This window comes from Cetorhinus maximus, chromosome 5, assembly GCF_964194155.1.
Source record: "Cetorhinus maximus chromosome 5, sCetMax3.hap1.1, whole genome shotgun sequence".
Classification (NCBI taxonomy): Eukaryota; Metazoa; Chordata; class Chondrichthyes; order Lamniformes; family Cetorhinidae; genus Cetorhinus; species Cetorhinus maximus.
In genome coordinates this window covers 51468160-51482100 of record NC_135883.1, presented here as the reverse complement: position 1 = coordinate 51482100, position 13941 = coordinate 51468160, and the positions used below count along the sequence as shown (strand labels likewise).

The window sequence follows — 13941 nt, the reverse complement described above, 5'->3', positions numbered from 1 at the left end:
AGGGCATTTGAGTCACGCCTGGATCCTGTTCTCATCTAACATCCACTATGTGCATGTGTCAGCTGTGGCTCAGTTCATAGCACCCTCGCCTTTGAATCAGAAGGTTGTGGGTTCATGTCCCACTCCTGGAAACCAAGAACTGTGAATGTACTCGAAAGAGTTACAATCTGTGACTGTTGATAACTCGAAAGAGGTGAGGTGTCAGCTGTGGCTCAGTTCATAGCACCCTCGCCTCTGAATCAGAGGGTTGTGGGTTCATGTCCCACTCCCGGAAACCAAGAACTGTGATTGTACTCGAAAGAGTTGCAATCTGTGACTGTTGATAACTCGAAAGAGTTTCCAGTAGGAACAATTAGATTGTAGTCAGGATTGCGAAATTCGTTGATTGTCCTTCTCCAGGATTAGTGATGCACCCAAATTAAGATCAGCTAATCTAACAGAGACCAGTCAATGGTTTGTTATTACACCACCTGGTGAATTTACTCATTAATAAGGTTATTTATTTTAAATGGTTAGTGCTAATTACACTGAAGGGTGAGTTGATTGAATGAACATGCATCTTTGAATTAAAAGATTGCTGTAGCACTCTGTGTAGATGACTATCCACTGATCCTAATCCTGCTGCTTTGCATTGAGTTTTGCCTTACAAGATCATAATATTTCATTGCTTGCTGAACCGCATTGACTCCCAATTAAACAACATCCTGAATTTAAAATGTTCAATCTTGTTTTCAAATTCCTCCATGGCTTTGCCCCTCCCTCTATCTCTCCATTCTCCTCAAACACCACAACTCTCTGAGATATCTGTTCTCCTTTAATTTTGGCTTCTAATTGGAGTATCTCCAATTTTACTCACTCCCCCCATTTTGGTGGCCATATCTTCAGGTGCCTGGGCTCCAAACTCTGGAATTCCCTCCTGAAACCTCTCCATCTCTGCCCGTCTTTCTTCCTTTAAGAAGCTCTTTAAAAATTACCTTGTTGACCAGGCTGGTGGACCTCAGACCTAATACCTCTACCCTGGGCGTTTTATTATGTTAATGGCACTACATAAATATAAGTTGTTGTTGACTGCAACTGTTTCATTTTGAAAAGAAAAATTCCATATGGGGCTGCTTGAGACTGCTTTTCTATATAAACAAATAAACACAAGCACAAAGCTTGAATTTGTGTAACATTCAGATTTATGGTACTGTATTGAAGTAATTTTAACATTATTTTGCCGCTTCACAGACAAAGGTCTTGTAAGATGCTTGTGCAGTTCCATCTCAAAATAAGAAAAGCAATTTATTCTGGCCATGAACTGCCAGTCAGCAAAACTGGCATTTGGAGATGGCTGAGAGAAAAAAGGGAGAAGGAAGTAGAAATGGGGAAATGTAAGGGATGTTTGAGAGGGAAGGGAGGGGGTGAGAAACATAGCAACAGGAGTAGCCAGTTGGTCCCTCAAATCTGTTTTGCATCATGGCTGATCTGGTACCTAACTCTGAGACCCTTCTTTTCCCCATATACCTTAATGTCCTGAGTTAACAAAAATCCACCAACCTCTGATTTAAAACTGACAATTGTTCAAGCATCAATTGCTGCTGCTGAAAAGAGTTCCAAACTTCTACCAGTCTTTTGTGTCGAAGAGTTTCCAAATTTCACTCCTGAAAGATCTGCTTTCAATTTGTAGACTATTGCTGCCAAACCCCAAACTCCCCAGTCAGCAAAAATAATTTCTCTTTATCTACCCTGTCCATTCCCCTTAATATCCCCCTTAACAAAATTTGATCAAATCACCCCTTAACATTCTAAATTCCATGTTATACAACCCAGGTTTGTGTAATCTCTCCTTGTGATTTAACCTTTGCAGTCCAGATATCATTCTGGTGATTCTACACTGCACTCCCCCCCAAGGCCAACATATCCTTCCTAAGTTGTGGTGCCCAGAACTGCTCACAGTGTCTCCAGATGTTGGTCTAACCAGGGCTTTGTATAATTGAAAACAAAAACAAAAATACCTGGAAAAACTCAGCAGGTCTGACAGCATCTGCGGAGAGGAATACAGTTAACGTTTCGAGTCCGTATGACTCTTCAACAGAACTAAGGAAAAAAAGAAGAGAGGTGAAATATAAGCTGGTTTAAGGGGGGGTGGGACAGGTAGAGCTGGATAGAGGGCCAGTGATAGGTGGAGATTGCCAAAAGATGTCATAGACAAAAGAACAAAGAAGTGCTGACAGTGGTGATATTAGCTAAGAAATGTGCTAATGGTGACATTAAGGGTAGAAAGCAGGACGAGCAAGGTACAGATAGCCCTAGTGGGGGTGGGGTGGGGGGAAGGGATCGAAATAGGCTATAGGGTCAAGATAAAACAATGGATGGAAATACATTTAAAAATAATGGAAATAGGTGCGAAAAGAAAAATATATATAAGTTATTGGAAAAAGGGGGATCGGAAAGGGGGTGGGGATGGAGGAGACAGTTCATGATCTAAAGTTGTTGAATCAATATTCAGTCCGGAAGGTTGTAAAGTGCCTAGTCAGAAGATGAGATGCTGTTCCTCCAGTTTGCGTTGAGCTTCACTGGAACATTGCAGCAGGCCAAGGACGGACATGTGGGCATGAGAGCAGGGTGGTGTGCTGAAATAGCAAGCGACAGGGAGGTCTGGGTCATGCTTGCGGACAGACCGAAGGTGTTCCGCAAAGCGGTCACCCAGTCTGCGTTTGGTCTCTCCAGTGTAGAGGAAACCGCATTGGGAGCAGCAAATGCAGTAGACTAAATTGAGGGAAGTGCAAGTGAAATGCTGCTTCACTTGAAAGGAGTGTTTGGGCCCTTGGACGGTGAGGAGGGGGGAAGTAAAGGGGCAGGTGTTGCACCTTCTGCGGTTGCATGGGAAGGTGCTGTGGGAGGGGGTTGAGGTGTAGGGGGTGATGGAGGAGTGGACCAGGGTATCCTGGAGGGAACGATCCCTGTGGAATGCCGCCAGGGGGGGTGAAGGGAAGATGTGTTTGGTGGTGGCATCATGCTGGAGTTGGCGGAAATGGCGGAGGATGACCCTTTGAATGCGGAGGCTGGAGGGGTGATAAGTGAGGACAAGGGGGACCCTATCATGTTTCTGGGAGGCAGAGGAAGGTGTGAGGGCGGATGCGCAGGAGATGGGCCAGACATAGTTGAGGGTCCTGTCACCCACCGTGGGTGGAAAACCTCGGTTAAGGAAGAAGGAAGACATGTCAGAGGAACTGTTTTGGAAAGTGGCATCATCAGAACAGATGCGACGATCCTTTACAGCCTTCCGGACTGAATATTGAGTTCAACAACTTTAGATCATGAACTGTCTCCCCCATCCCCACCCTTTTTCCAATAATTTATATATATTTTTCTTTTCCCACCTATTTCCATTATTTTTAAATGTATTTCCATCTATTGTTTTATCTCTACCTTTTAGCCTATTTCGATCCTTCCCCCCACCCCACCCCCACTAGGGCTATCTGTACCTTGCTCGTCCTGCTTTCTACCCTTAATTAGCACATTCCTTTAGATAATATCACCACCTTCAACACCTCTTTGTCCTTTTGTCTATAACATCTCCCCTTAAACCAGCTTATATTTCACCTCTCTTCTATTTTTCCTTAGTTCTGTTGAAGAGTCATACGGACTCGAAACGTTAACTGTGTTCCTCTCCGCAGATGCTGCCAGATCTGCTGAGTTTTTCCAGGTATTTTTGTTTTTGTTTTGGATTTCCAGAATCCGCAGTTTTTTGCTTTTATCTTTGTATAATTAAAGCCTGACTTCTCCCCTATCGTATTCTAGTCCTCTAGATATAAAGGCCAGAATTCCATTGGACTTTTTGATTCTTTTCTGTACCAATACACAGCATTTTAACAATCTGTGTATGCGATGTCCCTTTGGATCTCCACTGTTTCTAGCTTTTCACCATTTACAAAGTCCTTGATACCACCTTTTCAGGTCCAAAGTGGATGACCACATTTGCCTACATTTAAATCAGCTCTTGGCTCTCAGGGTTATAAACTGATTCTTTATCATAGGAAATAATTTTTGAAATGCTCCCACTGATCTTTTAGCAGATTCGCTCATTTACTGTTGATGGTCTCTATCAAGCAGGCTCGAAGAGACGAGTGGCCTACTCCTGTTCCTATTTTCTATGTTTCTATGGGAGGGAGGGGGAGGGGATGGTGGGATGGAGGGGGAGGGGAGGGTGGGAGTTGATGGGAGGGAGAGGGAGGGGTGGAGAGGATGGGAGGAAGGGAGAGGGAGGGATGGAGAGGATGGGAGGAAGGGAGAGAGGACTTTGAAGGGAGGGAGGATTTTGAAGGGAGGGAAGGTGCAAGAGGGAGGATGGGAGGGAAAAGGAGAGAGAGAAGGAGTGGATAGGAGGGAGAGGATGGGAGGGAGGGAGGCAGGGAATGGAGGGGAGGGAGGTAGGGAGAGGATGGGAGGGAGGGGATGGATGGGAGGGAGGGAGAGAATGGAAGGGAGGGAAGGAGGATGGGATGGAGGGAGCAGGGGGAAGGAGGGAGTGGGAGAGTGAGTGGGAAGGAACGAGGGAGCAGAAGGGAGTGAGCGGGAGGGGAGGGAGAGAGGAAGGTAGGAAGGGAGGAAGTGGGAAAGGGAGAAAGAGGATGGGAGGGAGGGAGCGGATAGGAGGGAGCGGGGGTAAAGATGGGATGGAGCAGGAGGAAGAGTGTATAGGAGGGATTGAATGGAAGGGAACAGATGGGAGGGAGAGGGAGGGAGGGAGCAGATGGGAGGGAGAAGATGGGAGAGGTGAAAAGGATGGGATGGTTGGAAAGGATGGAAGTGAGTGAGTGAGTGACGGAGGCAAAGGATGCAAGGGAGGGAGAGAATGGAAGGGAAGGAGAGGGGGTAGTGGATGGGAGGGAGCGGGAAGGAGGGTGTGTACTGGAGGGGGGGAACAGAAGGGAGTGTGCGAAGGAACGGGAGCAAATCGGAAGGATGGAGAAGCCAGGGAGGGAAGGGAGCGATGGAAGGATGGTGCAGATGGGAGGACGAGGGAAGGAGGGAGGGAGGATTTGGGAGAAGGGAGTGGGAGGGAGGGAGGAAACTGTTGGGAGGGGTGGAGAGGATGGGAGTGAGGGAAGGACGGAGGGAGGGAATGGAAGGGAGGGAGTAGGAGAGGAGGAGGGAGCTGAAACGAGCGAGGCAGGGAGCAGGAGCAAATGGCAGGGAGGGAGGGAGTTGGAAGGTAGTGAGGGAGGGAGCAGAAGGGCAGGAAGGAGCAGGAGGGAGGGAGTGAGCTGAAGCAAGGTCGGGAGTGGAAGGCAGAAGGAGGGAGGAAATGGGAAGGAATGGGAGTGGAAGGGAGGGAGAGAAGGAGCGGATTGGAGAGAGGGAGGAACAAGATAGGTGGGAGCGGGAGGGAGGGAGGTAGGGAGAAGGAGGGAGGATGGGAGGAAGGGGAAGGAGAGGATGGGGGGAGGCAGAGGAGGGAGCGAAATGGAGGGAGGGAGACGTGGAGTGGAGGCGAGGTAGGAGCGGGAGGGAATGGGAGGGATGGAGACAGGGAGCAATGGGAGGGAGCGGGAGGGTTTAGGAGGAAGGGTAGGAGGGAGTGGAAGGGCAGGTGGGAAGGAGGGAGCTGATCAGGGGGAGGGAACATGAGGTAGGAGGGGCCAGGAGGGAGTGAGGTAAGAAGCGGGAGAGAGGGTGTGTATGGGAGTGGGAAGGAGGGAGCAGAAGGGCGTGTGGGAGGGAATGGGAGCAAGTGGGAGGGTGCGGGAGTGAGTGGGAGGGAGAAGAAGTGAGTGGGAGGGAGTGGGAGGGAATGGAGGAAACAGAGTGGAGGGAGGGAACATAGTGGAGGGAATCAGGCAGGGAGTGAGTGGATGGGAAGGGAGGGAGGGAGAGGATGAGAACAGGAGGAGTGAGGCAGTGGGAGGGAGAGGGAGAGGGAGGGAGGGAGCGGGTGAGAGTGAGGGAGCAGATGGGAGGACGAGGGAGGGTACAGAGCAGAAAGAGGAGTGAGAGGACAAGGGATATACATCTGCTTGTTTTGTACACAATGCCTGGGCAGCAGGAAGTTTGTCTGCATATTGTCTTGTCTAGGAGGATCCTGCATTGTCCACTGTAATATAAACTGCTAGAATTTAGCCATGGGATATCATACATTTTTCTAACAGTATCCTTTTCTTGGAGATCTGTGCAGTGCATAGACAGTACCAGAAGGGTGTCTGAAGTATATTTTAATCCTATATAAACTTTTATACCATTTCCATTTTCAACTTCTCTTTCTTATATGTCTAATTTGTATCTCTCTTTGTCTCTTTATGATCTATATAAATGTAAGCTGCAGTTGTTGTTATTGATCTCATTCACTATTTCATGCATTAAGTGACACTCTACTTCATGAGAAGAGGTACGGCTCTCATTGCTTAATTTCCCAACCCTTTAATTTTAGCACCATCCTCAAAACACCTCCTAGATCTCAGTCACATTACATACAGCCCCATTGGGCACAGGCCATTCAGCTATTACTAAATTATATTCTAGTGACATTATACAAATTACTTAGCCACTTATAGCAGAAGAAAAAGGCAACTTACAATAGAAAGATACATCACGACATTGAATGCAGGGCATAGTTTAAAGCTGCTTGCAATATACATTGTGGATTTTGTTTTCTTGATTTAATACTTTAAACATGTCTTCAAATTATTAGTGTATTAGTGTAGCTGTAGGTTCCACTGGTTTTCCACTGAAAACAACAGGAGTATGGTAGGGGATGTGAATATTAAACTATCTTGGGGAGATGGTGTTGATTGGCAGAGGTTGGGTATGCAGTGTGATAGGGGCCCTATGGTGGAGACTGGCTGTTTCTCAAAGCCCTCCTTTGTTTTCAGTGGGGAAACGTATCCTGATTGTGATCTGAATCACATTGGTCAGATTCTGTCCTACCTTTCAGTCCCCGATGCAGTGTTTTTTCTACCCTGCTTGTGGTTGCCAGACCTCTCCAAGGTCCTGAATATGATCCAAGAATGAAAAGAAAGAACAGGGATATGGGGAGAAAATAGAATGAATGCATCATGAAACAAAAAAAAACAAATCTATTGGGATTAAAATATTACAACTAGTAGCCTATCATGATGCAACATGTTAGATACAATGCCAGTTTTAGATTAGGCAAAATGTTGACACCACAACCTTTAGTTTAACTTCTTCAATGACTTCTGTTATAAATCTAAATATAACATGGCAAAATAAACATGCCTTTATCAGCTAGGGTACATTATGACTTAATACTCCCAGCAGAGATCATCCTGTGATAGAAGGGTACTTCACAAATTTGGGCTGGAGCTTTGTACACCCAATTTACAATCTACACAACCTCCTGGTTATTCATTTTAATGTTTAGGAAACCATGCAGCTTGTGAATTTAAAGATTTGCACCTGACTTCTCAATAAGCATTATTACTGCTCAGGACTTTGTGCCAGAAGTGCTGGTCCTTTGAGCTTTACCCCAATATAACCTCTAATCTATTATTTGCAATAAACTGAATTCACCCAAGCGCATATCATGAGGATCATTTTTCATAAAACACTCAATCGTGAGAGCAAAACTTTGTAAAACTATCCCTCACATATGGAATAGCTACAGGAAGAGTGTAAATGTTGATTAATATGACCCTGTGCAGATAATTCCCCAGACACAAATTTGGAGTTTGTTGTACAAAGAATAATTTGTCTGAATAATTTTAAAAATAATGATGAAGCAGAATTTTAGCTATTTCAGCTAAAGGAATTCTATGGGAAAAATTTTCCCCCCGTTGGGGGATAAGTGTGGGAGCCGGCGTGCCTCCGATCGGCGCATCCAATCAGGGGTGCGCCGCCATTTTATGTGGGCGGGCCCATTAATGCCCGCCCTGCGTGACATCTGCCAGGAAGCGCTATGTGCTCCCTGTGTGAGCGGGGGGAATTCCCTCAGCCGGGAGTGCGCTCTTTCGTGCATGCGTGCGAAAGAGCGCACAGATCTTCCTGATGCTAAGTGCTGCCTCAGAGAGATTGGCTCTAAATTAAAGTTTGCAATACAAATGATAGAAAAATTTCCCTGACATGTCCCCTCATGTGACACTGTCACATGAGTTTGGACATGTCCATAACTTTTATTGAAACCTTTATTAAAAATTTAAATACCCTTATGAAACCTCATCCCGCCCGTGGATCAGGTTTCATGCTTTTTCTGAAGCCCGCCAGGGCTCCCGGCCTGCCCGCCAACCTTAAGGTCCGTTAATGATTTTAATTAGTTTCTCAATGGCCTCAATAGGCCGTTGACTGGTCGGTGGGCGCACAGCTGACTTGGCTGCGCCCCTGCCGATCTGAAAATGGAAATGATGCGGGGCGACGTCGGGAGTTCCACCCGACATCATCCTGCATCATTTAATGTGTCGGCAAGTGGGCCCCGCCCCCGCTTGCCAACTGGCAGATCCTGCCCTATGTAACTATTAGCTTGCTTCATATATTAATAAGAGTCTCCCTTAAACTTGCAGTTATCCCAAATGAAAAGGTCTTATCAAGTGAAATTAAACAGGACTATTGGTTGCAGTTTCTTTCAGTTCCTGTGGGAAATTGCCTGCCCTCCATTTGGTAGGAGCCCACAGTTGAAGGATTGAAATCAAAAACTCACTGTCTTGGGAATTGCAACCACAGCTCCATACCCCTTCACTTTATAATATTCCTGATAGTAGTGTTAAAGGAAATGGTTGTTTTGTTTGTGTTTTGAAAGCACTGTTTTAGCACATCAAGCTGTTTAAAAGATCAACCAGGGCAAAGTTCAAAATGGTTTCATCTGTTTTCAAATATTAGCCCCGTAAGGATGTTTAAAATCACCATAAAGTATAAATTAGTTAACAAAATGTACTTACAGAAACCTAATCACTTTTTTAAACCAGCTCTTTTGAAATAGTAGATATCGAGGTCTGATTGAATCTGACTACATAATGCTGTTGTGCTGAAGACTATGGGCAGAATTCTCCCTTCTGCGAGCGGGGGCGGGGCCCACTCGCCGACACGTAAAATAACGTGCGGTGACGTCAAGTGGACGTCCCGACATCACAGTGCATCATTTAGATTTTCAGTTCGGTAGGCGTGCAGCCGGTCAAAGGCCTATTGAAAAGTAATTAAAACAGTTAAAGGAGCTGCCTGGCGGGCAGGCAAAGAGCCCAGGCGGCCTTCAGAAAAAACATGAAACCTCATCCACGGGCGGGATGAGGTTTCATGAGAGATTTAAAATTTGTGTTACATTTTTAAATAAAAATAATTGACATGTCCCAGCTCACGTGACAGTGTCACATGAGGGGACATGTTAATAAAACCTTCCTCATCGTTTATTATCTTTTTAAAAGTAACACTGATCTCCCTGAGGCAGCACTTTGCCTCAGGGAGATCTGTGCGCGGGGAATCCCTCCCCCCCGGCACAGGGAGCGCTCAGCGTTTCCTGGCGCACGTCACGCTGGATGGGCCTTAATTGGCCCGCCCATGTAAAATGGCAGCGCGCCCCCAATTGGGAACCTGCCCACTCACGCCCACTCCCGCACAACCCCGTTGATGGGGGGAAAATTCTGCCCTATGTTTATGTGTGGGGCAGGTGGGAATGCCACCCCAACAGATGTGTACTCTAATCAAAGGTGGGGCTTTGGGTGAGGAGGGGGTACAAATTATAGACCTGTAATATAAATGCATGATGGAGGGTATTACTGAGGCATGATGAGTGGCTTGCTTCCTGACCCATGCTGAGTTAGCAGAACTCAGGTGAATGTCATCTGCAAATCTGCAAAATGGAGAGGTGGGGACAGGGGAAATCAGCTCTGCTCAGTCTCAGAAGTGGGTGTGGTGGGGGGAATCAGCTCTGCTCAGTCTCAGAAATGGGGGAGGGGGAAATCTGCGATGCTCAGTCTGAGAAATGGGGGAGGGGGAAATCAGTTTTAACTATGCACTAACTTGAGTTCAGTCAGATAGGAAGGGTTGAAGTTTCCTTTTTTGGTGAAGTTTGGTGACCAACCACTGCTTGTGTGCATGGTCTTCAAAATCAGTTTAAAGATGGGTGAGTAAAAAACTTCACAACAACTTGCATATACATAGTGCCTTAACATTAGAAAGCATTCCAAGGTGTCTCATGAGAGAATTAAAGTGAGAAGTGGTACTGATAGTAGTACTCTTTCACTACAGGGTAGACATCTGTCTTACACCATCTGGGTTGTAATCCAGTGAAAAGGATTTCCTGCTTTTTATCAAACCTACCTGATTTATATTTTATAATTGGATAGATTCAGCTTTGTCCAAGTGAAGATAAAAATCTACCCTGTCCTCAGTTAAGAAAGTTACTCTAAATAAGCGATTCTACTTAATAGCCATTTCGTTTAAATAAAGCCCTATGTGCAAAACTCTAAGGTTTTCTTAAATTTGATAACAGCTTTTTTTCTGTAACTTAGAAAAAGGAGCATTCCAACAAATTACAGAAAAGGTGATGACTAGGTTTTTAAAGGTTTCCTGTAGAGAACAACTTTTTAATTAGCTATGAATCACCCTGTCATAATTACAAGCAAGAGCAGCTGGGTGGCCAAATGTATACACATGGCCTTCTATATTCTGTAATTCATCAAATACAGCTGTAGAAATAGAAAATAAATCACAAACCAACTGAAAGAGTCAATACCTCTGGAAAGATGTTGTTAATGTTTTTCAAATTGCAACTTATAGTGATTTAGTAGAAAAAGTTATGTGATCAAATATTTCTGATCAAATCTTATTTGAAAGACATGGACCAACAAGGAGAAACAATAAGAGAACAGAAGAATATCAGGGCACAAATACCTAAGGCATTTCAATCGTACCCACAGCACAGGGACTGCAGTGGTTCAAGAAGGCAGCTCACCACCACCTTCTCAAGGGCAATCAGGAATGGGCAATAAATGCTGGCTGAGCCAGAGATGCCCACATCCCATTAATGAATAAAAAAATAAAATTGTATTGAGCAATGACAATTAATAAAAATGAAATTACATATTTGGGCAGTGAAACCTCATGAATCTGTACATTAACAGGAGAGAATTCAAATCAATGCATGGATTTAGTGAGGAAATTGCATGGTTTTATTGAGGAAATTGCATTGGATTTAGTGAAGAAATCGCATGGATTTAGTGTGGGTATTACATGGACTTAGTGAAGAAATTGCATGGATTTAGTGGGAAAATTTTATCGGATTTAGTGAGGAAATTGCATGGATTTAGTAAAGAAATTGCATGGATTTAGTAAGGATATTGCATGGATTTAGTGGGGAAATTGCATGGATTTAGTGAGGAAATTGCATTGGAATTAGTGAGGAAATTGCATGGATTTAGTGAGGAAATTGCATTGGAATTAGTGAGGAAATTGCATGGAATTAGTGAGGAAATTGCATGGATTTAGTGAGGAAATTGCATAGATTTAGTGAGGAAATTGCATTGGAATTAGTGAGGAAATTGCATGGATTTAGTGAGGAAATTGCATGGAATTAGAGAGGAAATTGCATGGATTTAGTGAGGAAATTGCATTGGAATTAGTAAGGAAATTGCATTGGATTTAGTGAGGAAATTGCATGGATTTAGTGAGGAAATTGCATGGATTTAGTGAGGAAATTGCATTGGAATTAGTGAGGAAATTGCATTGGATTTAGTGGGGAAATTGCATGGATTTAATGAGGAAATTGCATGGATTTAGTGAGGAAATTGCATAGATTTAGTGAGGAAATTGCATTGGAATTAGTGAGGAAATTGCATGGATTTAGTGAGGAAATTGCATGGAATTAGAGAGGAAATTGCATAGATTTAGTGAGGAAATTGCATTGGAATTAGTGAGGAAATTGCATTGGAATTAGTAAGGAAATTGCATTGGATTTAGTGAGGAAATTGCATGGATTTAGTGAGGAAATTGCATGGATTTAGTGGAGAAATTGCATTGGATTTAGTGAAGAAATTGCATTGGATTTAGTGAAGAAATTGCATGGATTTAGTGAAGAAATTGCATGGATTTAGTGGGGGAATTGCATTGGATTTAGTGAGGAAATTGCATTGGATTTAGTGAAGAAATTGCATGGATTTAGTGCGAAAATTGCATGGATTTAGTGGGGGAATTGCATTGGATTTAGTGAGGAAATTGCATTAGATTTAGTGAGAAAATTGCAGGGGTTTAGGGAGGATATTGCATTGGCGATGAAGTGTTTGCTGAGTTTAGTTCATTGTGAAAAAGCTTCTTATCTCTCCCAGACAGGGCTGAATATTGAGGACCTTCTCACAACTGAGTCTAGTATTCACCACTGCCTGGCAGTTGTTATTTTATTATACATCCATTAAAATTAAAAAGTGACACATTTTGAAAAGAGACATTTGGCAGGCTTTTAAGCATCTCTCATTCATTTCAGATGTGGCAGTTAGAACAGTAATTTATGAGTTGCAATTTATAATATTTTTGTTATTTGAACATTTGTTTTTAATCTAACGTTGTGTAAGTCTGTGACGAGGTGGCTGTCTCGCATTCACTATTGAGCTTGAAATATCTTGGTCTTTTAACTGTTCTTTATCGTATTACTTTCTGCCTCACTCGCAGAACATAACCAATGCTGGAGGACCTTTACAGGGAAACTGTGATTTTTTTTGCTGCCATTTCCTGTGGAAACCAAACTTATTCACTAGGAAGATCACAGTCAAGTTCAACCTGTGTTCACCTGATAGCCACATGTGCATCCTTTACAATCGTAGCCACCTGACAATAATCAGGAGTCGGAGCCCTTGCTGATTATTGCCCTCTCTAGTTCAGGGGAGCTCTGGGCAATTGCAGTGTCTCATTGCTAACTCAGCACAGGTCAAGGATTCAACCAGGGACAATCCTGGCTGCATACTATACCAGACATAAATGAAAGCACAAAGCAGCTTTTATAAACCATATCACTACCATATAAACTATCAGGAAATGGCACTGTAATGGGAACGTGCCATAAATACAACAGACATCACAAAAATATTTTGCAGAATAAGGTGCAGACATTGTAATTTACAGCACCCCAAATCTACCCCTGCCTACACTTGAGAGATTTAAACTGTAGAGAAAGAAGAAAAAATTGCTTTACTGCCATCAATCGGTTGCTGGTTGCGATTTTAACAGTAACTTATTTCTTGCTGTGTTTCCACTGTATTGGTCTATAATCGGCAGCCTCTCATTCAAATACCTCTGTGCTGCTTTCGCTTTAGCACTCAGATGGTTTTTGCTGTCCTGTTTAGGTATGACAGACTCCAGCGTCCTGGTTCTTCAAAACAACAATCAACGAGACACATGAAGTGGGGAGGAACAGCGTGACCAGACAGAAGAAAAGAGAGAGAGAAAAGAAAGTCACATGCAGCGAAGGGTAGGTCAAAGTTTGACAAAGTAAAGGAAGTAAGCTCCAGAGAAAAGGTGTGACTCAGAATTGTAGCTACAACTAACCAGAAAGCAACACAGTAATTTGGGGACATTGGGGTAATTTTAACAGTTATCAGCCGCCCATTGTATATCTCCCCTGATCTTCTTTTCCAGTGGCGTCAATGGAAAAGAAAATCAGGCAGGTTAGAAAAAGGGTGATGAAATCTTTATCATCCAATTAAAAAATTAAATATGTCCCCCACCATGTTCTCATGAATATTACCTACTCATGAATATTGTCTACTTGTGAATCCTATTTACTTGTCAATATTATCTATTAAGTAAGATTTCAAAAAATTGGTGACTTTTGTTTATTAAGGTCAGGATGAGAGTGCAACCCAACCAATATCAGTATCAATTTCTCCCCAGATGAGGTACAACACAGTTTGAAGCACAATAAAGCTCCCTCTACTCTGCCCCAATAATTTGCTTTAACCACTGTCTGGGAATAGCACCTGTAACTGTTTAGCACTTTCAATATTTGAGATTGGTCATACTGAA

General features: G+C 43.7%; 1 protein-coding gene across 1 annotated transcript in view; it reads right to left on the bottom strand.

Annotated features, from left to right (window-relative positions):
• LOC144680645 (regulating synaptic membrane exocytosis protein 1-like) overlaps nt 1–13941 on the bottom strand; it is a 704348-nt gene that overhangs the window by 289184 nt on the left and 401223 nt on the right. The window contains exon 18 of the mRNA XM_078541863.1: nt 6910–6972. Within this exon, the coding sequence (XP_078397989.1) occupies nt 6910–6972 (63 nt within the window). The remainder of the gene's footprint in view (nt 1–6909; nt 6973–13941) is intronic.